Source organism: Anser cygnoides, chromosome 5, assembly GCF_040182565.1.
Source record: "Anser cygnoides isolate HZ-2024a breed goose chromosome 5, Taihu_goose_T2T_genome, whole genome shotgun sequence".
Lineage (NCBI taxonomy): Eukaryota > Metazoa > Chordata > Aves > Anseriformes > Anatidae > Anser > Anser cygnoides.
Genome location: NC_089877.1, coordinates 4,014,587 through 4,039,841, shown reverse-complemented (window position 1 = coordinate 4,039,841; position 25,255 = coordinate 4,014,587). Strand labels below are relative to the sequence as shown.

The 25,255-nt window shown below is 38.2% G+C and overlaps 1 protein-coding gene across 10 annotated transcripts in view; it reads left to right on the top strand.

Annotated features, from left to right (window-relative positions):
- Positions 1 to 24,971, top strand: part of TUB (TUB bipartite transcription factor) — a 150,972-nt gene extending 126,001 nt beyond the window's left edge. For 7 of the 10 annotated variants that reach the window (XM_013189069.3, XM_013189068.3, XM_066997275.1 and 4 more), the window contains 8 exons: positions 3,345 to 3,416; positions 4,321 to 4,442; positions 5,344 to 5,535; positions 6,091 to 6,203; positions 7,310 to 7,424; positions 12,119 to 12,217; positions 12,618 to 12,789; positions 14,065 to 24,971. In XM_013189069.3, the coding sequence (XP_013044523.1) occupies positions 3,345 to 3,416; positions 4,321 to 4,442; positions 5,344 to 5,535; positions 6,091 to 6,203; positions 7,310 to 7,424; positions 12,119 to 12,217; positions 12,618 to 12,789; positions 14,065 to 14,198 (1,019 nt within the window). In that variant the 3' untranslated portion in view covers positions 14,199 to 24,971. The remainder of the gene's footprint in view (positions 1 to 3,344; positions 3,417 to 4,320; positions 4,443 to 5,343; positions 5,536 to 6,090; positions 6,204 to 7,309; positions 7,425 to 12,118; positions 12,218 to 12,617; positions 12,790 to 14,064) is intronic. The other 3 variants (XM_066997277.1, XM_066997274.1, XM_066997272.1) reach the window with 1 other exon arrangement.
- The last annotated feature ends 284 nt before the right edge of the window (positions 24,972 to 25,255 follow it).

Below are 25,255 nucleotides of genomic sequence, written 5' to 3'. Positions count from 1 at the left end.
GTGAAAATAATGAAGTTCTCTCTTGTTCCAAGGAACAAGAGCCCTCCAGACTCTCAGGGATGCGGCGTTCCCATCTGCAGTGCAGCGCTGCTTTTGAAGCACCAAGCAGATGCTAATACTCATATTCATCTGTTACATTTTGATATATGATTCTCAAAATCACATACTTGAGGGCTGAAGAAGAGTATGGAATAACAACATTTAAACTAGAATATTAATTTTAATTTTGCTGTCAGCTAAACTCTTTGTAGTTTCACAATGTGTGTTCATGCTTGTAGACGTGAAAATTACAAAACTGTGCATTCTGCAGCATTTCTCACGCATAGTTCTGAAATGCTCTGGATTTTATATTTTTTTCTGAAGGCATGCATGATTTGGGAGATAGATTGTGTATGTACGCATTCATGCATCTATGCCTTCCTTCCTGCAGTGTTATTATGTCTTTTTAGACATTAACTGTAGGAAGGAAAAAATCCTAAAATCTTCACAAAGCTTTTACTGAAGGCATTTACTTAGGGGTTGTTCTTCTTCAGTGTATAGCTTTTGAAGCTAAGATGGCCTGAGCCAAGAGTACTCTGATGCTTTAAGAATAAACTCCTTGTGTTTAAAGAGCAAAATATAAGTGCAAACTTGACTCATCTAAAATAGACTATTCATACCTAAATGCACGCTTCTTGTCTGCAGAGCAGTTCTCACTACGATTCATTTTTTCTGGGACATTACTCTGCAGATGTGAGCAACTTCAACTGAAATGGGCAGGTTTTATCCAAGTGGGGCACTTCCTGGGCATTTGAGTCAGAGGGATGTTGGCATGACTAACTAGTTCTGATCTGTGTGGTGATTGTGTTGCCTTAGACCATGGCTCAGAATTTTTAATAGCCAGGCACACTACTTGCTAAAGCTGGTTGACTTGAAAAAAAAAATTATCAACAGACTTCTCAAATTAGGTCAGAGCACTCAGGTTTTTACTCTGGGGTACATTTCTATTTTTGATGTTTTTTCCAGGTTAACATATATTTTTATTCTCTACTTTCCCCACCCCCCAATAAAACCAATATATAGTATGACCTTTTTTAACATGTCTTTGAGTATACTCCCGATCAGAACAGAACACTGCTAAGGCTGATAGACTGATATGCTTCAAACCTGCGGAGGGGCTTTTTTTTTTAAAAGGGGAAATGTTGGGGTTTACTGATTTTTGAGAACAGAGCTATCATCTGTGGGACACAAAGGTATTAAGACAAGGCTGCAACTAGTAGTATCTCTATAAAATATTTTTACTTTGCATATGTGGTTTGCCACTTGATACTGGTAACGGAGGCTTGATGGACTGTTTCGAGTATCCCAGAAGTCATGGGAACCTTTACATAAAACCAGGGCTTTTCATTAGTTTCTCACTCTTGCTTCATACTTCTGGCATGTCTTTATTGGCATGTCCCCATTGGTTTGAAAAAGCATTTAGAATTGCTGTCTCCCATTGGTCCTCCTCTTGCATGGAATAGGAGCAAAAGGAGAAAACCACAGAGGTGACTGCTAAGATGGGAAAGGGCAAGTCAAGTCCCATTAGATTTGTTTAGCCCTGATCTGTGCCCATTCTGCTTTTTGACTCTAACTTTGCGGAGAGAAGCCTCTCTCAGTACATGTATTTCTCCTCACTAAGGTTCACCCGGCAAGTTCAGTTACAAGACAAAGAGGCCATAGGCTACTTGAATGTGAAGAGAATACCCCACTTGCAAGAAAATGCCAAATGTTTTATTTGATTTCTCCATCTGTTGGAAGTTGGCATAGCTAGAATCATTTTCTTCCTGCAGAAGAAATATTCATCCTTTTGATTTCAGGAGTCTTAATATGTAGAAGTTGTTGCTGGCAAATGAGTCACTAGGACAGAGCCAGACTTCTGTAAGTTTTAACACTGAATAATTAACATTCAGTCTTCATGTTTATCAGTTTCCTCCATGTCTCTGTAAAGACTTGGAATGAGCAATTTGGTCTTAGTTCTTTGCCACCTGAAGTTACAGCTGTTTTGAAATTTAGGGAAGGAATAGATTTGATTTCTGGGCTCAAGAACAACACAGGAGCTCTTTGAAGCATTCTCCCCCACAGGTCCTGAGTGGAGACTTTCTAAGACAGGCGCAGAATTTTCACCACCAAAATATTGGTGGTGAAATACATAGCATGAACGTAGAAATAAACCATTTGTCTGTGCATGATAGCATATGCAAGTATGGCTTTTCTGCACAGATGCCAGCTGAAGAAATGGATTGCCTCTGTTAACCATGCGTATTTGACTAGAACATCAGCTGTCATTATTAAGAACTAATGTTTGCAATTAATGAGTGTGTGATTAATAATGAGTGAGTTCTGCAGGCTTTAAAAATACCTATTGACCTTTGAAATCAGCCTTATCCTGCATAACCAGATCCTATTGAAACTTTTTGCTGTCATGCTGGATGGTGTAAATGCAGACTGGGAGAACTGAAGAAGTAGATAATGAGACCATTTGCAGTGCAGCTGAATGAAAAACAAAAATTGCATGTGCTTCTATTTCATTTCTATTTGCTCTTACTGCTTTGGTGTTATTTTATTATCCAGTCTGCATCTAGTGTCAAAAGCTGTTTTAAAGGGATATGCATTCAAGTTATTGGAAGCAGCAGCAACATTAAAAAAAATATTGTGCTCTTTGATGTCTATTTTCTTCATACAGTTCCAAAATTTGAACTGAAGAAAACCATTATTAATACTGTCTCCAATATTTATATTTCTTACATTAGTTTGGTTCAGTCTCTGCTTGTTGCAGACCGAGCTCATATTCCAGAGACTAAGTTGCAGGAAAGTCTGATGTCTACTCATGAAGTCACAGAAGAACCATTTAGATAGCCTGAGTAATATAATTAGGATGCACAGGGTTTTAGGTAGAATTTAGGCCATCCAACTATGAGTCTGAATACTTTTTTCAGTGTTACTGAATAAGTATTTGTGTAAAATCTGTGTATATCAGGTGTGTCTATCAGCTTATTTTGTGCATATTAGAATTCAAAAATAGGCCAAAAACTTACTGTGAAGGGCACGCCATTCACAGAAGTGTTTTTGCATGGATGGTAAGCTTGAGCTCTGAATGGGATTCAGAAATGACTTTATTCAAAACACAACAAAGAAAGTGACAGCAGGTATAAGCAGGTGGAAGGTGAATTTGATTATGCAGAAAGACATGATGTCCCTAACTGAAAATTGTGGCAGCAGTTATTTGGCCCCATTGCATAAGCCTTTAGTCCTATGAGGAGTCAGGCTTGTTCACTCACTTAAGGGTTTGCAGAATCAAGCCCATGGATTTTTTCCTTTCCCAGATCCCCATGCAAATACATCCTGGTCCTCTTCCACCTCCCAATCCAGTCTTGTCGCCCTGGATCATGTTCCTGGTAAGTACAGAAGGAAAAAGTTAATTATGCCCATGCTTTTTAGCTCTGGAAATCTTTGCATTTCGTTTATCCTTCTGCATCAGACTTACCAACAGTGGAAATTCAGGACCAAGTTTTTTCTATTTTTGGGGGGGAGAAAAAAATGCTGCGTAGGTTGCCTCTGATATGTGAAACCTGAGTACAGGGTGGCTTCATCTGCATGATACTCCTTGAAGAACTAGGCCTGGCAAATGTCCCACCCTTGACACTTTCTGCTGCCAAATCCTGTTTGATGTTCAAAGTTTTGTTCCCCTTTGAAATGTCTGAGGTTTTGAATTCTTTTAAAGTCAAATTTTTAAGTGCTCTGAGGCAGTTCCTATGGCCTGCACTGATACTGCTTTTTACATGAAATAAATATGCATAAGAACACTTCCTTGATGTGAATGTTTTCCTCTCACTGTTAAGATCTGTGCTTTATCCGATCTCATAGGAACAGTTAAAAGTGTGCTGTAGAAGGGTTTTATTTTAATTGGTAAGGTTTCCAAATGGCTGTCATAGGTTGTCCACTCAGCTTCAATTTCAGGTTTAAGATTTTCGTTGTGTTTGAAGTACTTGATGGGATTTAGAAGATTTGAATTTAATTCCTAGCTGCATATTGTTCATGTATCAATGGGTACCTCAGTCCTCTCTGTGGAGTGGAAACAACGCTATTTCCTTTCTCATTTGCTGAAATGTGCTGGATTCTCATGCAGGTGCTGTCTCAGCCATGTATTATTTGTACAGTGCCTCATATAGCAACCCCCCCCCATGCACACACCCTCTCTCACCTGTAAGCCTAAAGGTGCAACAGTGTAAATGGTATTTTACATCAAGTATGGGCAGATTCAGTGTATCAGTATTTCATAGGGCACTGCTTTCTCCTCAGGCATTTCAAGCAGCATGAATTTTGATGAGGAAGAGGATGAGGAAGATGAAGACAGCTCCAGCTCTTCACAGCTAAACAGTAACACCCGGCCTGGTTCTGCCACAAGCAAGAAATCCAATAAGGTAAGGAGTCAGTACCAAAGAAGGAGCATGTTGGTTTCTGTGTACTGCATCAATTCAGAGAACAGTCAGGACAGGCCTGGCTTTCCTATTTTGTTCTCAGTATACACTAAAGCATCTCTGAAGTGATTTACTGTGATAGTTCTCAGTTCACAGAAGCAATGAAAATAATGACTAGGAGTAATGAATAGCAAATATTGTCTGAACTTAAATGAAGAGAAAGGTAAACAGTAAATATTTACCTTTCTGCCTCTTGTGGGTGCTCAGAAGGATCTATTGCTTTTTTCTCAGCATTTTCCCACCCTGCTCTTGCTGCTACAATCTGAAGATAAAATAAGGCTTCAAAGTGTTCAAATATTCTACATCACGAGCTCTGGCTAAACCAGTTGATGGTGGCTCACTCTTTTATATACTGCACTGAAGTCTTGTCCCTTTTGGAGTTCTCTCTAGCTTAATCCATCTCTCACCATCCCATTTCTTCCTTTCGTCAAAGACCATCACTGTTCTTGGATATGAACCTTCAAAGACCATCACTGTTCTTGGATATGAACCTTCTCAAAAAAGAAACACGTTGAGATGGGAAAGTGTGAGCCGGAGTCTGCTTTGTAACATTACAGCAATCTGATCGTGCAGCTGCCCTTTTCTTTGCCAGATATGTCTGTGTGCTCAGCATCAGTAGGATAGAGAACTTCTCTATGGGCCTTTGGTAGCCAAGAACTCAACCAATTGGATAGGGAGAGGGAGTTAGCTTGATAAGATGCCTTAAAGCCACTGAGCTATCAGAACAGAAAAGACAATGTCCTTTTTTATTTTTAAAGTGCAGCTGTCATCAAATGTCACTCCTTTGTACTTATAACCTTGTAACTCAAAGCTGAGGAAACCTGAGTTTTGTTTACTGTTTTAGGAAGCGGCCTCAGCCCCTAGTCCTTCCACAAATGAGCCTCTCATAGATGTCGATGACCTGGAGGAATTTGCTGTAAGACCTGCTCCACAGGGTGTCACCGTCAAATGCAGAATCACAAGAGACAAGAAAGGAATGGATCGAGGGATGTACCCTACATATTACCTCCATTTGGAAAGGGAGCATGGTAAAAAGGTCATAAAATACCTTGAATGGCATATCAGTTGCATCTGAATATATATTTTAAAAAAAACATCTGAAAAAGTCTTACAAGGAAAATATAATCTTGTATTTTATATGCCTTTTCACTGAGTTCTGCCCTACTGTCTTTCAAAAGCAAAACACCAGTATCAGTTTGTTCTGCTGCCCTTCTTCATATGTCTAATCTTTGGCCTTAAATAATCCATGCATGGCACCTTAATGTGACGGCAATCAGGGCTTTCTGCATTCTGTGGCCTGAAAAGCATCTATTTCAATACTAGTGGAAGAGACAGTACAACCTAGAATTAAACATTTAACAAAATAGGTTGGATTTAATTATTTAAACCATAAATAATGGACTGAATGGTTGAGAAGTTACTTTCTCTTCATGATTTTTATCTGTTTTTGCTAAGTCCCAGGAGATCTTCTGTTTGCTAATGGTGCTGGAAGACAGAAAAATTGCCTATGGTTTCCTTATATCAAAGCAGGATGTGGTGTGCGCTAACCCCTTTGGCATTCTAGAATATGATGTTTTTTTGCACTGCTTAGGTTTTTCTGTTAGCTGGAAGGAAGCGAAAGAAGAGTAAAACCTCTAATTACCTCATCTCCATAGACCCAACTGACCTGTCTCGGGGCGGAGAGAGTTTTATTGGAAAACTGAGGTAAACACTGATATATCTAAGAATTTATATACATAGAGAGAGACTATAAAGTTCATTTGAAATTAAGAAGTCTTTAATCACTGTGGCTTCGTAATTGGAGTTTTGACTACATCATGTGATAATGGTTTTACAGTTTACCAGTTTTCAAGTCATATTTTCGGAATTTCTCAAGTACTTATGAAGTCACATTTTATTAAAAGCAGACTGGGGCTCTTAAATGCTCATAGGCCAGATTCTCAGGGGTGTATGGGCATCCAAAGATGCAGACAAGTTATCTTAATGGAATTTTAAGAAGTACACAAGCAGATTATAACTAGCTGCTGTTGATATTTCAGGAGTTCTGTCTCTTAAATAATTTGAAAATCTCTTGAGTTTTGCTCATTTCTTAAGATCTTCATTAGAGTTATTTACATGTAGTGGAATTTGCTCAGAACCACATGCTTCTTTTCTGTCTGTCACCCCATCATACATCAGTCTGTTGTTGATACCTACACGGTGCCTCTCAATGTATGTTTAGATTGTCTGTGCCGGAGGAAAGGGACTGTACCCCTAATTGCTATTTGCCTGTGTGGATCTGAGAACTTAATGTACTGCTGCAATGCAAACACAGAAGGAGGATAATGCAGTGTTAATGTTTTCTAAATTGTATTTTGCACTTCTTGGTATGATTTCCATTTAAGTAGTAAAGACAGATCTTATTTATAACCTTATGAAAATCACTGTCTGTAGTCCAGTGGAGCTAGTAGTTAGGTAAGAATGCAGATGGTTTTGTACAGAGTAAGCATACTGGGAAAAAAAAAATAGAAAAAAAAAAATCAGACAAATAACCCTAACCCTACCTTATTGCCGTCTTGAATTTACTAGTTTATGAGATGTGATCAAAAGTCTTCAGTGTAATGATAGGAACCTTCGCTGTGCTCTGCTCTACCTTTATGTTTTTGTTACGGCCTTTAATTCAGGAGTTGCCATTCAGTTGGGATTAGAGTTAACAACTATTTGTACTTTATATTATTTGTCTTTCCTTTGGGGCTACAATGCAGTAAAGGATAGATGTCTGAGGCAGTGTAATTGACAAATGGTGATTGGATTTTCCATTTTTTTGATAGATCAAATCTTATGGGAACTAAGTTTACAGTTTATGACAATGGAGTAAATCCAATGAAAACAACATCAAGCCTGGAGGCGAGTATCCTGCGTCAGGAGCTAGCTGCTATTTGTTATGTAAGTACTGCTCACAGGCAAAATATGCAAGAAAGGGCAGTTCAGTTTCTGAAATAACACACTGAATTTCCTTCTCACTTAAGATTATGTAAGTCAACATTTATGTTTTGACATAATGAAACACCTGATCTTGACCGGAGAAACTGGGAAATTTAGTGGAAAGTAGAGGTGAAAAATGTTGTGCATAGAACCAGGTTGCCCAGTTCTCACTTTTGATCAGAAGACATTGGAGCTTTTACATAACCCCTCAAAGCGGTAGGATGCTTCACAGACTGCAGGCACCATCTGGGGGAGCCTCCTGAACTGGGAGAAGTTGTGTACCTGGAACAGCTGAAATAAGTCATGATCATTTGTAATGACATTTCTGGGGAGGCCTCTCTGATCCAAAACACATAGCTGGACAGTTGGGTCTGCAGCAGTGGCTAAGAGACTGGCATAAAAGCTCTAAAAATCCTTTTTACCAGGAAAGCAAAACAAAACAAAATTCTAAAATGCATTTGAATGAGAGGAAACTGTCTGTTATAGGAGAGTAAATAGCTTTTGTCAGGGGCAATGCAAACAACCAGGACTTGGAGCACAGTTGGTTTTGTGGAATGGTTACAGGATGACTAACTACTTTAGTGAGAGTGTTCTGTCCAGAAATCTCTGGGTCCAAGTAACTCTTCTAATTTGTATATGCAGTTCTATAGAAAATTTTCTGTTTTCCTAAATCAACAACTGACAAAAATATTCAAGAATCACTTTCTGAAAAGTTCTTGTCTAACTCTAATCAAGAATGTCTGGAGCTCTTTCAGTTCGAGGTCTAGTTGTCACAGCATTTCACCAGCATATGCACAGAATGTGTCCCTGGAAAGTTCAGCTTCAGGATGCAAGGAGCAGTGCGCCTGGAAGCTTTAAGCAGGAAAGGAAAAGGAAAGCAGAGAACCATCCTTTCCATGTAAAGTGCTGAGAGCACCGAGGGGTGACAGTATTAACTTTTAAAGTGTTCTTTTTCTGCTGCTTACTTTGTAGTTTGTGTGTGAATATTTTATAAATAATGTGTTTCTTCAGTTGCACTTATTTGGGCACGTGGTCTCTGCAGACACAAGTGCACAATATGGTCCCTCTATACAGGTTGGATTTGAAACTCTGAGAATTTCAGAAAATCCAGATAGCAGGATTTAACAACAGAGTCCAGGATTTGATGTCAGTTTATAGTTCAACTGAAGTTTCAGTAGGAACCTAGAACTTCCATGTTTAATAAAGGTGATTTTACTAGTTTACACAGGAGGGTATTCTCTAGAGCCGGGTAAATAATCATTTGGTGCAAACTGGAAATAGAAGGAGAAAACAAAAACAGTTTAAAAAAGTTAAATATTGAAAAATTCTGGCACTGTTTGTATAAGGGAGCAATATTGATATTTGAACAATTAACAATACAAAATAAGAAACTCAGTTGCAGTCAGCAGAGGTAATAAGAAGTGCAGTGCACGTGTTGGAAAGAACAGAACCACAGTCCCTGTTTGGAGAATGTGGATAAGACTAAGGCTGGTTTTATATGCCTGTTTTCAGATCAGCAGTTTAAAACTTGTACATTTGTATAAGAAAATGACTCATTCCACTGATGTCTTAATACTCATGGCAAAAGGCAGCAGGCTTGCTAGTGTGCTATGGCCAGAGGACCAAAGGAAATCCTAAATTAAGTTTCATTAATAGCTAGGTTCGCTAAGGTGAGGTTATTGTTCCTGAAAGCAGCAGAAGCACAGCAAAGAATGCCGTAAAGAGCACTCCTGAAACACCCTTGTCCTAAGGTAACCTTTTAATTCTTGCCTTGAGATTTTCCCTGCAGCAAAAACTATAATAAGCAGTATCTTGAAAGTGCCACTGTGCAGCTCACTGTCTCTCAGCTCATTCAATGAAGTACCCATCTGGAGAGCAAGCTGTACCCGCTTCCGCCAATTTACCGAGCCTGACCTGCTGAATCTTTGGCAGGTCTGGTTTATGCAGGCAGAAGGTGACAATATCTGTTGTTAATTGTGGGATAAATGTGTTGAGAGCTCTCATTGTGGAGCTCACCTTAAGAAATGTTTCAAGCAACATGAATAACATTAGTGCAAAGACTGAGTTTCATCGGGTGCTCTTACCCATTTTTACTCTTCTCGATGGCGGCAGGCTAGCACACTAATAAATCTGCAGCAGCACCTAATGGCTGATTTCAGAATCGCTTGGCAGAATTTATCAAGAAACGAGGAGACCTAACTGTACCTTTCGTACTAGGATTTTCTGCTCCAGGTTCCTTTATATCCATAGTATTGCACAATTCAGTTGGCATCAGATTCTACAGGCAGGGAGCTCAGCTGGTATTGTAAGGTGTGACTCAGGTTTCAATACAGCAAGTTATGTTCCTGATCAGGCCTCAGTCACTTGCATTATGCTCTCATGTAGTGGGGTTTTGTGGTTCTGGGCTTTCTCTGGAAATATATGTTTCTACAGAATATATTAAGGACAAGGTATGCCTGTGCAAATCCAAGTCCAGAGAGGAAAGTAGTTGAAGTAAAGACAAATATGGGGTAATGAAATTGTGAGTCTCCTGGGAGCTGCTGGCATATACAGCATACAGCTTTTATCATGGCAGCTATTCCCAATACAGTGAATAGCTGCCATAGTTTTATGAAAGTGTATAATATTTTAAAAGCAACACGGGGAGAGGGTCTGCACTCTTTCAGTCCAGTTTGTTGTGACGCATGCTTGCAGGAGCTTTGACGCATGAGCAGCTTTGCTGGTTGGGCACAGAGGCAGAGAGTGCAGCTTCTCAGCAACACTGGGCCAAGTCCGTAGCTGATTTAAGTCTGTAGAGCTCTGCCAGCTCACGGCAATTATGTGGAGCTCCTATGTAACTCAAGACTGCCAGTGACATTAAAATGGTGTGAAATCATAATTTGGCCTATGTTCCCTAATAATGCTGTTTGTAGTCTTGAATTTGCACATGCAAAGTAGAGAACCAGGGAGACAAGGGGAATTAATTTTGGTTGTTGCAACGTAGACTGGAAAGGTCTGCTCTTAATTTAAGCTCTTCTTTTATCCCTACTGTTGTCCTCATATATTCTATGCTTGTAGAGTTTTAATTCTGTACCTTGAGTTTAGCAAAAGGATTTGCCACACTTGCCAATAAATGTTTGGTGTAATTGGTGACTGATACAATGTGCAGCTAGAAACCATTCCTTTATCATTTGGCAGAAATACTGATTTTGTGTTTCTGAGTAAATCCAAAGAATACAGTACTGTTGTTTCAGAGTGTTTCACTGCTTGTTGGGAGGGAAGTGATTCAGCACTATTATTTAATTTTACCTTGAACAATGTCTTCAACCAGTCAGCATCTAAATGAATTGTATATAGCGTAACAGCAGCTTGATGAGAAGAAAAGCTTGTAAGGCATTGCAGAGAAGACCAAAATTGTCAGTAGTTAGTGGAAATAAGCATAACTATGAATCTTTTCTTAGAAATTGACTTCTGCTCTGCTGAGTCTCTCCTGCTTATAAAATCTGCTGGCAGTCATTTTAGTCTGAGTCTTGTCATGATACAAAACCAAGTATACACTTCCAACTGAACTGAAAACATTGGTTTACTTTGCCAGGGGCTTGATACAAGTGATTTGGAAAAGAGGTTGAATCTTTCCCATTAAAGTATATAGCCATGGACATATATAAATATACCTAGATTGCTTCAAGAGTATTAAAATGTCTCAGTGGAATTTTCCTAGCATGCATTAAAATCATCAATGAGTTGTGTAAAATCTCCAGGTGGTTTGCTGACACAGCCAAAATTATTTCAAAGGTCTGATGGATGAAAAATATTCTGTACAAATAAATTTTGCAAAGCCTCCTTCGCTTGTGAAAGGTGAAGGGGGAAAAATGTATATGACCAAAAAAAAAAAAAAAGTACTACAAAAATACTACAAAACATGGGGGGTGGAGTTGGACCTTTAGAGGTGTCACTGTTTCGTGTGGTTATGTTTTAAGAGGATAGTGCAATACTTGGATGCTTTTGTGAAAAACTGGTCAGAAATGCATCAAATCATACTTAATGGAAGAACTTGTTCTTTCCATGGATTTGTTGTTGGTGCCCATGTTATTTCTTTACTTTCTCTGCCTCCATAGCTCAAAAATTTGCGTTCATGCTAATGTGTTTGTTTTTTACCATGCTCATCTTTAAGCATAATATATCTGAAGACTGAAAACCACAGCACTGGTAACAGATGCTCTTACTGGCAGCTTCTTCTTGTTTGCTCTTGTGCTGGCTCTGGAATAAATGGAGTTGGTCCCATATATTTAATTTAGTCTCTCATCAAAATGTGTGAGTGCATTTTATGATTTTTAAAATACTACTACTATATTTTCAGATCCAGCAGTATCCAAGCAATTTAGTTAGTTCATATCTTTTTTTAACAAAGGAATTATTTTTTTATTTCTTAAATTGTATTCAGGTTGCTGGCAGCCAGTGCTAGGAGTGTTTTTGGAAACCTCTCTATTTCTATTTTTCCTGTTGTCAGAGCTTCTCAGACAAAGCTAGAGTTTGGCAGTGCCAGTGAAGGTAGGAGTTCAAGATGTTTTGAGTTGACTAACGTTAAGTTCGCTGGGCTATTGCTGTGTCTCTCTGTTGGAGAAATTAATTTTAAAAATATAGAACATGATGAGCTCTTTTCTAATTACATTTAGGAAACAAATGTCTTGGGGTTTAAAGGACCTCGTAAAATGAGTGTGATCATACCAGGAATGAATATGGACCATGAACGAGTTTCCATCAGACCACGAAATGTAAGTCCATCAGTCAACAATAAAAATTACTTTACTTTTTTTTCAGATAGAGTTAGTTTTTTGCATTTCTGGAGATTTAGAGATTTAAAAAATGTGTTAAAACAGTTTAAGAACAATGGAATATGTGACTAGTTCTGTGACTCACAACAGCACTACAAATAATAATGTATTTAGATAACAAAAGATGCAGCTAACCTTTTCCAAGCTGCAAAAAGGACTCGAATGCATAGCCTTATTAAGATACTCAGAATTCTCTATTTCATTTGATGATGCTGTGCTGAGAGTTGACAGTGACAGTTAAGTGTTTGGGCTTGGATTTATGAACATTTGTGTGTATGTGAATTTATGTTTTCATCTTTTGTGATTGTTAAACTGAAGTGCTTATCTGTGGTGTGTGCAGGAACATGAGACACTGCTTGCAAGATGGCAGAACAAAAATACAGAGAGTGTCATTGAGCTACATAACAAAACTCCAGTCTGGAATGATGACACTCAGTCCTATGTTTTAAATTTCCATGGTCGAGTCACACAGGCCTCAGTGAAGAACTTCCAGATTATTCACGATAATGATCGTAAGTATGGCTCTCTATTTTTAATGTGTAGAAACAGGACTACATACCCAGCCTGACAGTGATTCTGCCCTTATTGTTGTTACCTGAATGAGTTTAGTTTAGTTGTGTGGGTCCAACTCACTGCATCTGTGCCTCATGTACCCCTGGTCAGCAGGACCATGGGGCAGCATCACTTCACTGAATCACTTGCATCACACTGCCCTTCCTTGATTTTTTGTTTGCTCTGGTCTCCATACACTGTCCAACCAGTGGCGGTCTGACTGGTCTCATTCTGTATCCACTTTGCTGTTACTACTCTTTGTAACATTAGCCCTACCAAACATCCTGAAAATGTCAGGACTAGAAAATGTCAGGACCACCTTTCACACCACCTCTAGCTCCATACCTTCATGCTGCATTCCGTCAGCCGTGTAGGGCCCTCTTTTTTTCTCAGGCTTAGGTACAATTGTTGGAGCAGTGCAAAAGACAAGCGTTTGAGCGGAATGATACTGCCCCACTTTGCACTCGCTTCAGGAATGCATAAATAGTCACTGGCTGCTGGACTACACTGGACTAGGACAGTGTCATGCTTAGACAGCCAGGGAGTATAGGAAACTGTGGTAAAAGTGGCTGTGCCAGTCTCCAGAAGCAACGCTGTTTGAAACATCGGTGTATGAATTTGATGTGTTTTCCAAGGGAAAACAATTAGATCCACATCTTCAATGAAACATGCTGTTTCAGACTGTGAATGAGGCTGAGATTTCCTCTTGCTGCCAGAGTACAAAAAGGAAAAAATGTTGAGGGAAAAATTTTTGAATATGATACAACGTGGATACATGACAACATCTAAATCACAATCATACATTCTCTTTCTACCTTATGCTTAATTGTCCACTTGCCTTCACTTAAGTAGGAATAGAATTAATTGATTCTTGTGGCACGTGAAACTCAGTACTAGGTCTCTGTAAGAAGCTTGATCATTTTATGGAGAAATAATTTTACCTCTGTTTGAAAAAAAAAAAAAGCAACACATTTTTTATCTATGTAATTTCTCTAAAAGTCAGTAACAAGTCTTGCACTCCTTAACCACTTAAATATTCCTCATTCAACTTGCTTCTCCCTCTCTGATATCAGTACACCCACTCACATGAGTAAGTGTTGTGAAGTTTGATGTGTGAGCATGTTTCATTTGTATTTTGTTCAGCTGGGCCAGAGGAGGATGTTGCATGTATGTTTATTCAATGAGGGCTGCAAACAAAAATAACGCTTTGTCATTTTTTATGACCTTTCTTGCAGCTGACTATATAGTGATGCAGTTTGGCCGTGTGGCTGAGGATGTGTTCACCATGGACTACAACTATCCAATGTGCGCGCTACAAGCCTTTGCTATTGCCCTTTCAAGTTTTGACAGCAAGCTGGCTTGTGAGTAAGGGGGTATGGGAGAGCATCCTCTCAGAGGAAGCCGTTTGCCATGTGATTCCTAATTCCTGCTGGTGTCACCCATGGTCTGTACTAAACAGGTCAGGGAAAATGCAATTGCGGAGGACCACTGGATTGCTGGAGAGAAAGTAAAAGGAACCTTCTAAAAATTCAGGACATTCAGGAAATGTTTTCCTTTTTTTCTGTCATATTTTTCTGGAAGTGGCATCAAGTTTGTGTAAATAGAGGTTCTATCTCATGTTCTTGATTATGTTATGGAGATGTGCCATGATGTACTGTACCGTGGCTCTAGTAGCACCATTATAACGGTGTGTCTTTTTTAAATCCAGAAAGTGCGCTCTTGAAAAATTTCTTTCTACGTTTAAGATTTATTCTGAGGCTGCAATCATACCTCAAGGTTGCATTCCTACATTGAATAATCAGAACTTGACATCGTCCAACATGAAAGAAAGATCACAAAAAAAAGCACCTTTTTGAATTTGCAAGGATCTCGTGTAGTTTAAAGCCAAGTCTAAGGGTTGAAAACCTATACTGGACTGAATTTGATGCATTCCTATTGTATATGTAGAAGGGCATGATGAATTTTAATCGCAGTAGGAGGAAATGAAGAAGTAGAAAGCACAAAATAATGTTGCACAAGTCACTTGAATTCTAAGCTGTCATTATGTTTTAACATCTATATGCTTTTTAATTTTTTCAAATGAAAATGTATTGGGAGTACAGAAAAGGAAAAGGGAAACCTCTAGGTGCCAAGAAAGCGTAACTTATGCTGAATTTGGCATGTTGCGTGTTGGGAATTTATAGCCTTGTATTGCTGTGGTAATTCAAACATATTTTGTATGAAGTGATATAAACAGTTGGGTAAAGGCTTTCTGCAGATAATCTTATTATTTTAAGCAGGCTGTGTAAAGCTGAGGAAGGTAAATGGAAATATTTTATTAAATTTGTCTGACCTTTTGCAATTTCACAATTTGTTGACTGCATTTTTGAACTTTCAGCAACAATCACTTTTCATATTTATTTCCCATTGTAAGAACAATGAAATCGACTGAACCTGTGTATGTTGTTCTGTAATGTAAATGTGCCAGCTACTGAGCTAAATCCTTCTAGGCAAATCTAGTGTATGCTGCATACAAATGAGACATTGGCAGGTCACTGAATAGCATAAAAATAGTGTGAAGTTTTTGTTTCATTTTTTCTCATTTGTATGGAATATATAACCAAGTACCATTCCAAAACACAAGGAAAGAACAAGCTTCTCTTCTCTTCTTTTCTAAACGTCTCAAAATCCAAGAGCTGCAACTGAAAGCACAGCATAAAACAGATTTAAAAATAATGAATCTTTCTGACATTGTTCCATACAATGTTGTTGCCAAAGGCACACAACAGAATGTAGTATGTAGTTCACCAGAAAGGGCATTGAAAGGTGTGTAAAGTGAAAAAGTAGTTGTATTTTATACTGTATATATTCAGATTCTCCTTTTTATCTTCATAGACTCATGTTGCACAACCAAAGTTTACATAATAAGAAAGTGAGATCAAATCTGCTTGTCTTGTAGCTGTCAGTCCCTTTTTGACTACAGGGGACAGGCCACAAGGAGAGGTTTTGCCATCTGGACTGTTTAGTTTCAACTAATAACACAAATATACTCTCTTTTTCACATTTCCCTTCAGGTTTCCTTCCCGGTATACAGGCAAGGAAATCTCAGATAAGAGATGGAAATAAGTAATTGCCAGCATTTTTTCTAATCCTTTTGAAATCTATGTAAAAAATGTCTTCTGACTTTGAACAGTGTTTTGTTGATAGACTCGGTCTGTCAAATGTGATCTTTAAATAACAGGAGGTTCTGTAATTTTTTTCTGATCTTTTGCAAGAAGCATTTCTGCACAATGGTATAAAATGGAAAGATGTCTTTTATTTGAAAGAAATGAGCAGTCAGTTCTCTTAAAGAATGATCAAAATGATGAGTAATGAGCTGCAGTCTGATACTGAATGCTTTGCTCATGGGTGCTTTCTTTTCCCCTCTACTTGGTGGTTTCCCACCACCTCACGTTCCTATCTGTGATCACACTTTGGATTTTAACAGAGCCCTTAAGCCTTTGGTACATCCTGTCAGTCTTTAAAAACTAGCTCCAGTGATAACCAGAATTTTTGTTCGGACTACTGCAAAAACAGATAGGAATTCCTAGTTCTGATACTTACGTCTGATCTGGGTTTCAAGAACTCTGCAGCACAGGAATGGTTGAATCTGTGTGGCTTTAATTTTGTGGATCACCAGTCATAGGTCGTCTTTACAGCCTGAGAAAGTGGCACCTGACATAGCTTTCTGGCTCTGTCTGCGCACAAAGCTGTGTTAAAGGAACTAAGTGTCTTCTGGTGCAAATATACAATTCGTTGGCTTTAGTAGTCGAGTTGGTTTAGGAGGGGTTATTTTTAACCTGGATCATAACAATGGTCTGACTTGCATCATGGCCCCACAGGGAATTGGTATGAAAAGGAAGCTCATGTGCAATGAACTCCTGCACAAGGGTGAGAATGAGGGGCTGGGAAAAGGCAGAGAGATCAGCTTCTTGGGAGAGTGTTGCTGCCAGCACATTGTGTAACTTCACCCTTGCTGCATGTCCTTTCCAGGCCAGGTATTTTTTTTAACCTGTAAGCATGCCAGGAGGAAAGTGGTGACTCAAATTCCCATAATCTTAACAGAATCATACAGGGACATCAGCCAACGTGCTGCTGAAAAAAAAATTCCCTACCATAAATTGAGGTCACTAGAGGGGGACGTTAACCTGGGGCTAACAGCAATGAGGAGCTCTCGTTAAATCTGGTTCAGTCGCAATAGGATTTATACTGAGTGGCTTTTGCCAAGCCCCTAATACCTCACTGTTGTTGAGCAAGGTACTGTGTTCTTTTGATTCACTTGACCATTGCCATCTGCTCCAGAAGAAGTTGCTTTTAATTTAGACTAGCATCTGTATTTCTGATGGACACTTTCTAGTGAAGGGCACTGCTAATTAACAGTGCAAGGTGATACTACAAGTTTCCAGCACATCTCCAAATTTTGTTTTGCTAACTTGCTAAAGTCACAGCAGGCTCTGTCTGAGTGTACAATCATGCCCGAGATTACACAGTCCTCACAGTTAGATTTTCCTCCACACCAGCAACAAAATCTTAGTACCGGTATATATTTTCAGAGAGATATGCATACTAAAGTAACCTAGAAGTAATTAGTGACACTGTCTTATTAGTAGTGGCTTCTGGAGGGGCTGCACATTAATGTGCAACAGGGCATAGCCTTGTTCACTCAGTGCGTCAAAGAATATAATGGTACTGAGCTGTGTGTTTCCTTCACATAGTCCTAGTGAGTGTTTGGATACAGTAGATTTAGTATTATTTAAAATCCCATTACTGATGATTTTTTGCATCTGCTGTTGATTTTGGCAGAGCGTTGTAAACAAATTCCCTGCCTGAATTGCTTATAGGCAAATACTGCATGCTTTAATGAGAGTTCTTAATATAACTTGTCACTCTGTTTACATCAAACAGTTTCTTCCTGGCCCTTTATCTAATTTTCTTCATCTCTGATGTTCTGTTCCTTCTCATTCTCTTCACAATCCCTTTATCTTTTCTTCAAGGATGTGCAACTCAAAAGTGTTTATTTTGACAATATTACTCGGTGATCTCTCCACAGATGAGTAATGCCTTCAGTGCATATCCAGTGATGCTCCTATAATAGAAGCCTTATCAGAGGGGTGAATTTGGCCCTTTGGCTTTTCAGTGGAGCAAATTAACATATTAAAAGGAAGCAGATAAAAAAGCTTCCCTAAAATGTAATCACAATTTCTCTCAGTAACTATTCAGTAACCAGAGGTTCCAAACCGTTGGTTGCAAATCAATGAGCAAAACTGTCCACAAGCCCAGAGGCAAACTGTTACACAAATCCACTTTGTAGTGCTGCCTTATTTTTCTTTTCAAAAGGCTGAAAGTGATTTTGTGGACTAAAATGTGTTGGTGCCCTGAAAGAGATTTTATTTTCCAAAAGCTAAACATCACTCTGTTCCTTTTGTAGGATAAAATATGGCACACATAGGTGCATTTGTCCCATAAAATAGTCATGTCATAAGCCATCGTTACAAATTCTGATGCTAAGAAGTTTATGAGAATGGTTTTGTACTAAATACTGGGCAATTATTCAAGTTGCCTTACAATAGTGCTGGAGTTTGCAGCTAGCTGTCTTCTTGAAGTACTAGAACTAAAGGACCTCTAGTGAAAAGAGCTCTTGTAGCTGCACGATCAAAAAACATTGGTGTGAACTCAAATGATATCTGTCATGATGAACCAGTGCCATCAATTCAAACTTTCTGGCTTCTGCTCCCTTTTGATGAACAAAAGAAGAGGGACTTTCAACAAGCATAGACATCAGTGAGGTCTATAAAAGCAATGAGCACTAGAGATCAGTTTTTACCTGTAAGTATCTGACCCCTACCTGAGTGCTGCCCATTAAAAAAGAATGAGATCAATCCATAGTAAATAAATGCATTCCCAGTTCTTGAATCTTAGCTTTTTGCAAATTTTATTATTCATTTAGTATTAATCTTATATATAAGGATAAAACAAGGACTGAATGTCACACAGCAATCTGGAGTTCTTGCCCTGAAGAGATGAAGACTCTAGATCAGTATCAGAATATTTTGTCTTTGATTATTTCAGTAAACTAGGACAGTGGGTTACTTGGTGGTTTAGGCAGAAAATTTCTACTGATGTTTGACGGGTGTCAGAGAAAATTTTGGGTTTGATCATGTGGAATTCTAATTAGTTCCCCTGTGCTCTCGCTGCTCTCCTAAAACAATATTTGCAAGCTTTTTCCTGGTGTTAGAGAAGCATGCACTCACCAATAACATATCTTTGCTTGTCAAATAAGGACAGCACGTGATAGAACAGCAGTCACCTTTGTTAGAATTATGGGCTGATGGCTTTCAGATTTCTCAAAAGGCCTCATTTTGATTACTAGAAGAAAGTAATTATACATATAAATCTTGAGCTAATCTAACTGCAGATTATGTGCTACTTCATGAACCTGTGTTTCTGTTGTTCTTTATGTATGGAATATATCATCTAGGGTTCTGCTCTGTAAGTGTTCAAAATTAATTGTGTAGCTACTTGTCAGTTCTTTCTGTTGCTTGCCAAGGAACTAAGAAAAGGATTTGCACAGCTATCTCAGTGTTTTGGTATTTTGCTGTGAATGATAGCTCAGTAGCTGATACTCACAAATGCCTGTGTACTGGATGAAAATGCATTAAAACTTATTTTATATGTTGTATTTTATTTAACTGTCTAGAAATTTTAGATTCCTCTTTTTCATTAAGTGCATGTTTATCCATTTTTTGTGCAAATCTTGTCCCTCCCTGTGCCTCAGTTCTAGTGAGCTGAATGGAAATAATACTTTTTGGACCTGCCTACATCCCTGTTCTGCTGACAGGCAGCCCAGGAGTGTTTTGAGGCAGGTGGATGGCAGGCACTGTTGGTGTGCTAAGGAAGCAGATCAATTCTCACTGAAGGAACTCCAGTAAGGTATGAACAATTGTCTGCCTCCCATGTAGAAACTGAACAGCTAACCAGTCACTTAGGATGAAATCTTGACACTGGTGAATTCTGTGGAAATCTTGCCAATGCTTTCAGTGAGGCTTGAATTTTTTACCTTGTGTCATTTTTCATCACCAAATATGCAGAAAAACAGAAAAGAAAAACCATCTGATACACTGTCTTTTCACAATAATGTGTTGGTTGCGTTTTAGTTTGCCACATCAGTTGTTTTAAACTGCTATTCCTGAACACGTTGCAGTGATTCAGATAATCAAACTGCCTACTTATGCTTTTATGTAGCAAACTGAGACAACTTGGTGACTGTGCTGCAAATTGCCTTTTGTACTTTTTTTTCCTTGGATGTGACTCAGCTGTTCAAAACTGTTGTTACTGCAGTCTTTGACTCTGTCACGCACATCTGATTTAAAAACAATGAGTCTCGTGATTTCTGACTACCTTTATACTCGCATGGGATGATGTTTACAATGCAAGCTGTTTCCCACATTTGACCCCATAACTACGTTATTTTTTTAAACTGAGGTTATTCCAGATGGCACAATGCCATTAAAAGTATCAGTAATTTATAAAGCGAACTTTCTCAAACTGACAGAATGTAAGCTATAAATGTGTTTATAGATTTTAACATTAAAATCAAGATGATTTTAAAGCTTACAGATGGGATGAAATTACAAGGAAAACATTTGTTCAGAATTTTCTTTCCTCAAGCTTGTTTCAAAGTTTGAGCTCTCACGTAAGCAGCCAGCTCCTGGTCCTGCAGTTCTGTCTGTGCACGCAGAATACAGTTGGACCCATGCGGACTCCTAGAGCTTGGCTGCAGGTATCTGTCACTGTGATCAGGACACAGTAAGTGATGGGATTTCCAAACTCCTCATAAGACTGCGCTTCCTAATTCTTTTAAGCGCTTTTGAGTATCCTGTAAGAAGTCACGTACCTTTGCTATGTTAACTTACCAAATGACATCAGAAATAAATTAATTCCCTTTGTGGTTTTTTTTTTTTCATTTTTATTTTTTTCAAGGCTTGAAAACTTCTTACTGTCTAAGCAAGTATAATTTTATCAGACATTTAGTCTTGATGTCTCGGAAAATTATTTCATGAGATTGTTTATTTTGCCAGTGCAGAAGATCTTGTATGTACACAAAACTGGAGCAAGCTATGTGACAATGGGCTTCTGGCACTGCTCATGCTATAAAGTTCAGTGTTCAAACACATTCATGAGCTATGGCACCTCATAACAGCAGATTTTCATTCCAGACTGGGGACATCAGAAGATTACCCGATTATTACCATTTTGTTCCCTTCCTTAGGGAGAATCTCCTGCCCTCACTGGCTAGAAATACAATTATATTGCTTTTCATGTGTCTTTAAACATAGTGGTTTTTTTGTTTATTTTGTTTTGTTTAGTTTTTAGCTATTTGGATTGACAGAGGGCTTGTTTTCAAACAGGAATCTTATTACTGACGGAGTAGTGTGTGCCATGAAATATCTTATGATACCTTGCTCCGTACTACATCTGGGATTCAGCATTAGGACCTGGTCCTAACATACAGACCTCTTTCACCTAAATGGCAACACCTTCTGTTTCAGGGGGCTTTCTGTTGATACTTTTTTTCCTTATTGCAGTATCTTCTAGTACATCTTGGGGCCAATCTGTAAGTAGGTCAGTAAATATCAGCCTTAACAAACATCCGGCAACTAAAAACAACACTTCACAAAGATGATGCACATCTGTTAGGAAAGCCTTACAGCAGTCCAGGAGCAGCAGGTAAGTATTGTCCTTGTAGTGGCAGTGATGCTGAAGTTTGCCAGTTATAAAAACAACCAGACAAACAAGAAGTTATTTTTAGAGCTGGCACTAGAACTAGGTTCTTAATCCCTAAACCCATGTTCTAGAGTGTTCTCGTCAGGCAGCTGAAATTACACTAAAATCAAGCTTCACGCATATTAATTTATAAGGATGGTTCAGAACAAAGACGAGGATGCTGTCTGTCAAGAACTGAAAAGTTGCTCAGCAGATAACTTAAATTGCGCCCACAGGGTTTTGCTAAGTAAAAGACAATGAGGTAGCTTTTCATTTCTAACTGTATTTATTTGAAGATTCAGTGTTTTGTAACATAGGCTGAAGCTATGTATTGTAATTCAAACTTAGGGTTTAAAGTAGGGTTACAGCAGTGATGCTACCCTTATAAGGGTTGTAACAATGTGGTCTTAAAAAGCTGATTGTGGAACACGGCTCTTCAGCTGTTAGGGATTCTCAAGAGACAGTGAATGTAATGATGCTATGACAGTTGTTTTTTTTAATCAACCCAAGGATCTGTGATGACTACTCTTATGCTTGTTTTCAACAGCACTATTCTCTTTTTGACTATGTAGCACAAGTCCATAAGGAAGAATTCCTCTTTGATATCACTTCAAATCCTTTCTTGCAGGTGGCAGATGCTTTTCAGCTTCTTAGTAATCTGTATTACTACAATTTCCTCGTTTTATTCTAAGCTCGCTGATTTTATTCATCTATAACTTTCTCTTGTTTCAAGCTTGTACAGGTTTTTCCATATGGGGATACTCAAGAAAGTAAAGTTGATGAAACCTAAAAAGTTTATGTCTGTGAATTAAAGTGTGTTAAATCCCTGTGTATATGTTCTCATTTCAAAGTAGGGTGGCCTTTAATGCTGGTTGCATAATCCTCAGTGGGAGTATTCATCATATCACACAGTTCAAGGTTGTTAGTGAATTTTAAAGCACTGAAGAGGTTTCTGGCCAAGATATTGGAGAACATATATAAACGGATTCACCTTGCCATATTCTCAGGGTGGCAATTACCATATACAGTACAGCACTTGTAACAGTCAGCTCTTTGAATTGTAGTCACAAAGCTCAGCACCTACACACCAGAGGCTGCATTTCTGAAGTCTCCTTTTTTTTAGTGTAGCATTTTTCAGCCCTCTCTGAATAATTGACACCTGTATAATGAATTTAAGCTTCCTGACAACAGCGTGCTTTCTTCTGTGGATTTTGTGCAAGCCAGGGATCTGTGGACTGTATGCTAACAGTGACAGCATTAGTCGTATAGCAGAACATGGTACAAGTATACCAGTATAGTCAGGTTTGTTTTTACAGGGCCCATCACAGATGTGCTTGTTTCTCAGCGAGAAAATAATCTTCCTTTCTCGTTTTCTTTTTCATTATATCTGCCCAGATCTGGAGGACAAGTGCCCATTTTAGGACACTGCTGCAAAGATGTGTATGGAAGCTTAGAAAAGCAGCTGCAGAACTGAAGTCATTAAGATACAGTTTTCCTAATAGTGAAGAAATAGCTCCTCCTGAAGGCAGAGATTGGGATCTGTGGCTCTTTAAGTTATTTGAACTTTTCAGGTATTTGCATTGCATATAAGAAGAAAAGTTCTTTATTATGCTTGCTTCTAAGCCCAGGAAAAAACATAATATATATATATATATATATATATATATATATAAAAATCAAAGGAGTGCAGCTACAGAAAACAAAACAAAAGTGAAAACAAGCTCCATTTACAGGTATGGAGGAGCTCCAGCATGCAAGTGAAGCAGTGATTATGTGCTGGGGAATGATAGACAGCAGGATATTTCTTGGCAGAAAATTGGCATCCTGCTTGGCATCCCTTGGAGTGAGTAACAGATTTCAGTATTTGTTGATAGACTCTCATGGTCACTGGTTATGTTGCATTATATTATAAGAACTTTGCCCATACCAATTGTTTTTCTCCTAAACAGCTTTATTTGTGTGTGGATTTCCTCATGATGACATTTTTACCCATTTATTTCTATTTAGGGCTTAATCCAAAGCCTGCTGTAACTGAAAGTTTCTCTTTAATTTCAGTTGTCTCTCCATAATGCCATGTGTGCATGTCTCTACACGAGTCCTAATGTTTTCTTTTCTTTCTGTATGGACTTATCTGGATTCTCAGAAATTGGATATTATTGGCATGAATACTTCTGAAAGTGGATTTAGAAATGCGAACAAATTCTGTCCATACTTTGTTCATGCTAAAATGTCTGTCAGTGAAGAAACTGACCTTTTCTATTAAATATGACACATAATTAATGATGTCATTATTACAACTAAACAGGGCATTTAGGGGAAAAAAAAAAGTTGATAATAGTTGTCCATGTTTTAAGGAATAATACCGAACAACTAACCCTGCACAGCAATTGGAAAAGCACATACAAAGTTTCCCTAAGAAACAAGGTCAGTAAGAAACAAACCTCATTCAGCTGGTTACTGTAAAATACATATGGAAAAATAAATAAATAAATAAATACTGGAGCTTTGTTAATTTTGTTAGTCTCTTAAAAGTGTAAAATTCTCTTTTTGTGATTGAAACTAACAGTTTATTTTACATAAAAAATCTTGTACTCAGTGACATGAAAATAAGGTCATCTGGAGATTACATAGTATAAAGGGGACACATACACATGCTCAGTAAAGCAAGATTCTCGGTATTAGGAGTAGCTTTAATTTATGACTTTCCTAACATTTTCCAATGTTATGTGTGCAAATCTATGTGCCATGTGCACACATACATTACATATTCTTAAAAAATTTCTATTAGTTATATCTAGGGTTTAATCAGTCTTCAGTCCCACTGTGCACACTGTCAGCATAAACGCTTATATTAATTTGTCTCGGAGTTAATTATTGCATGATATCTCTAAAAGACTGTCTTTTGAAGTCTCTTAAAATAATTTTGATTAACTGAAATTGTATGTGGACAAGGCTAAAAAAACTCTTCAATTTCTTCATACAAATGTCTGTATTTAATATAGGTAACTGTCTGCTTTTCCTTTTTCCTTTGAGCTGACTTTTCAGTCAGACTGATGATCCATGCACTGAGCCCATCCGTACCCCATCATTACAAGACTGGGGCTTTTGTCCCTCCTTTTCAAATAGTTTTTTACACTCAAGAGTAGGGCAACAAGAGAAGATCTCTGTGGAGGATGTTTTATAATGCGATGCATCTTTATAAAGTAAATACTTTTGATGTGGTTACTTTGTGAGAGTTCCTGGTAGACACTGAACTGTTATCTTTCCCAACACTGTCTCCATGCAGCACGTGATGGTCTGAAAGATCCAGTGTTTGGAGCAACTGTAGAAATATACATTTTAGAATTTGTTGGAACTATGTCTGTAAAGAAAAATGCACCTTTGATTCTGAATTGTTTACTTAAACTACTAGAAGTAGAAAATGTAGGTGCTACATGGATGCTTCTGTACCCACACAATGAAAAAGCAGTTCCATTAATTGTTTTTTATCCCCAAAGTAAACATTTTCTAATTCATCTCTTTGCCTTTCTTAAATAAACCAATGATATAGAGTAACATTTGAGTATGTTATGGTCTAGTTTTCCTTTAAATTATATGAGGTTTAAAAACTGGAAAACAACAAAGTTGGCAAAAAATGTCTTAATC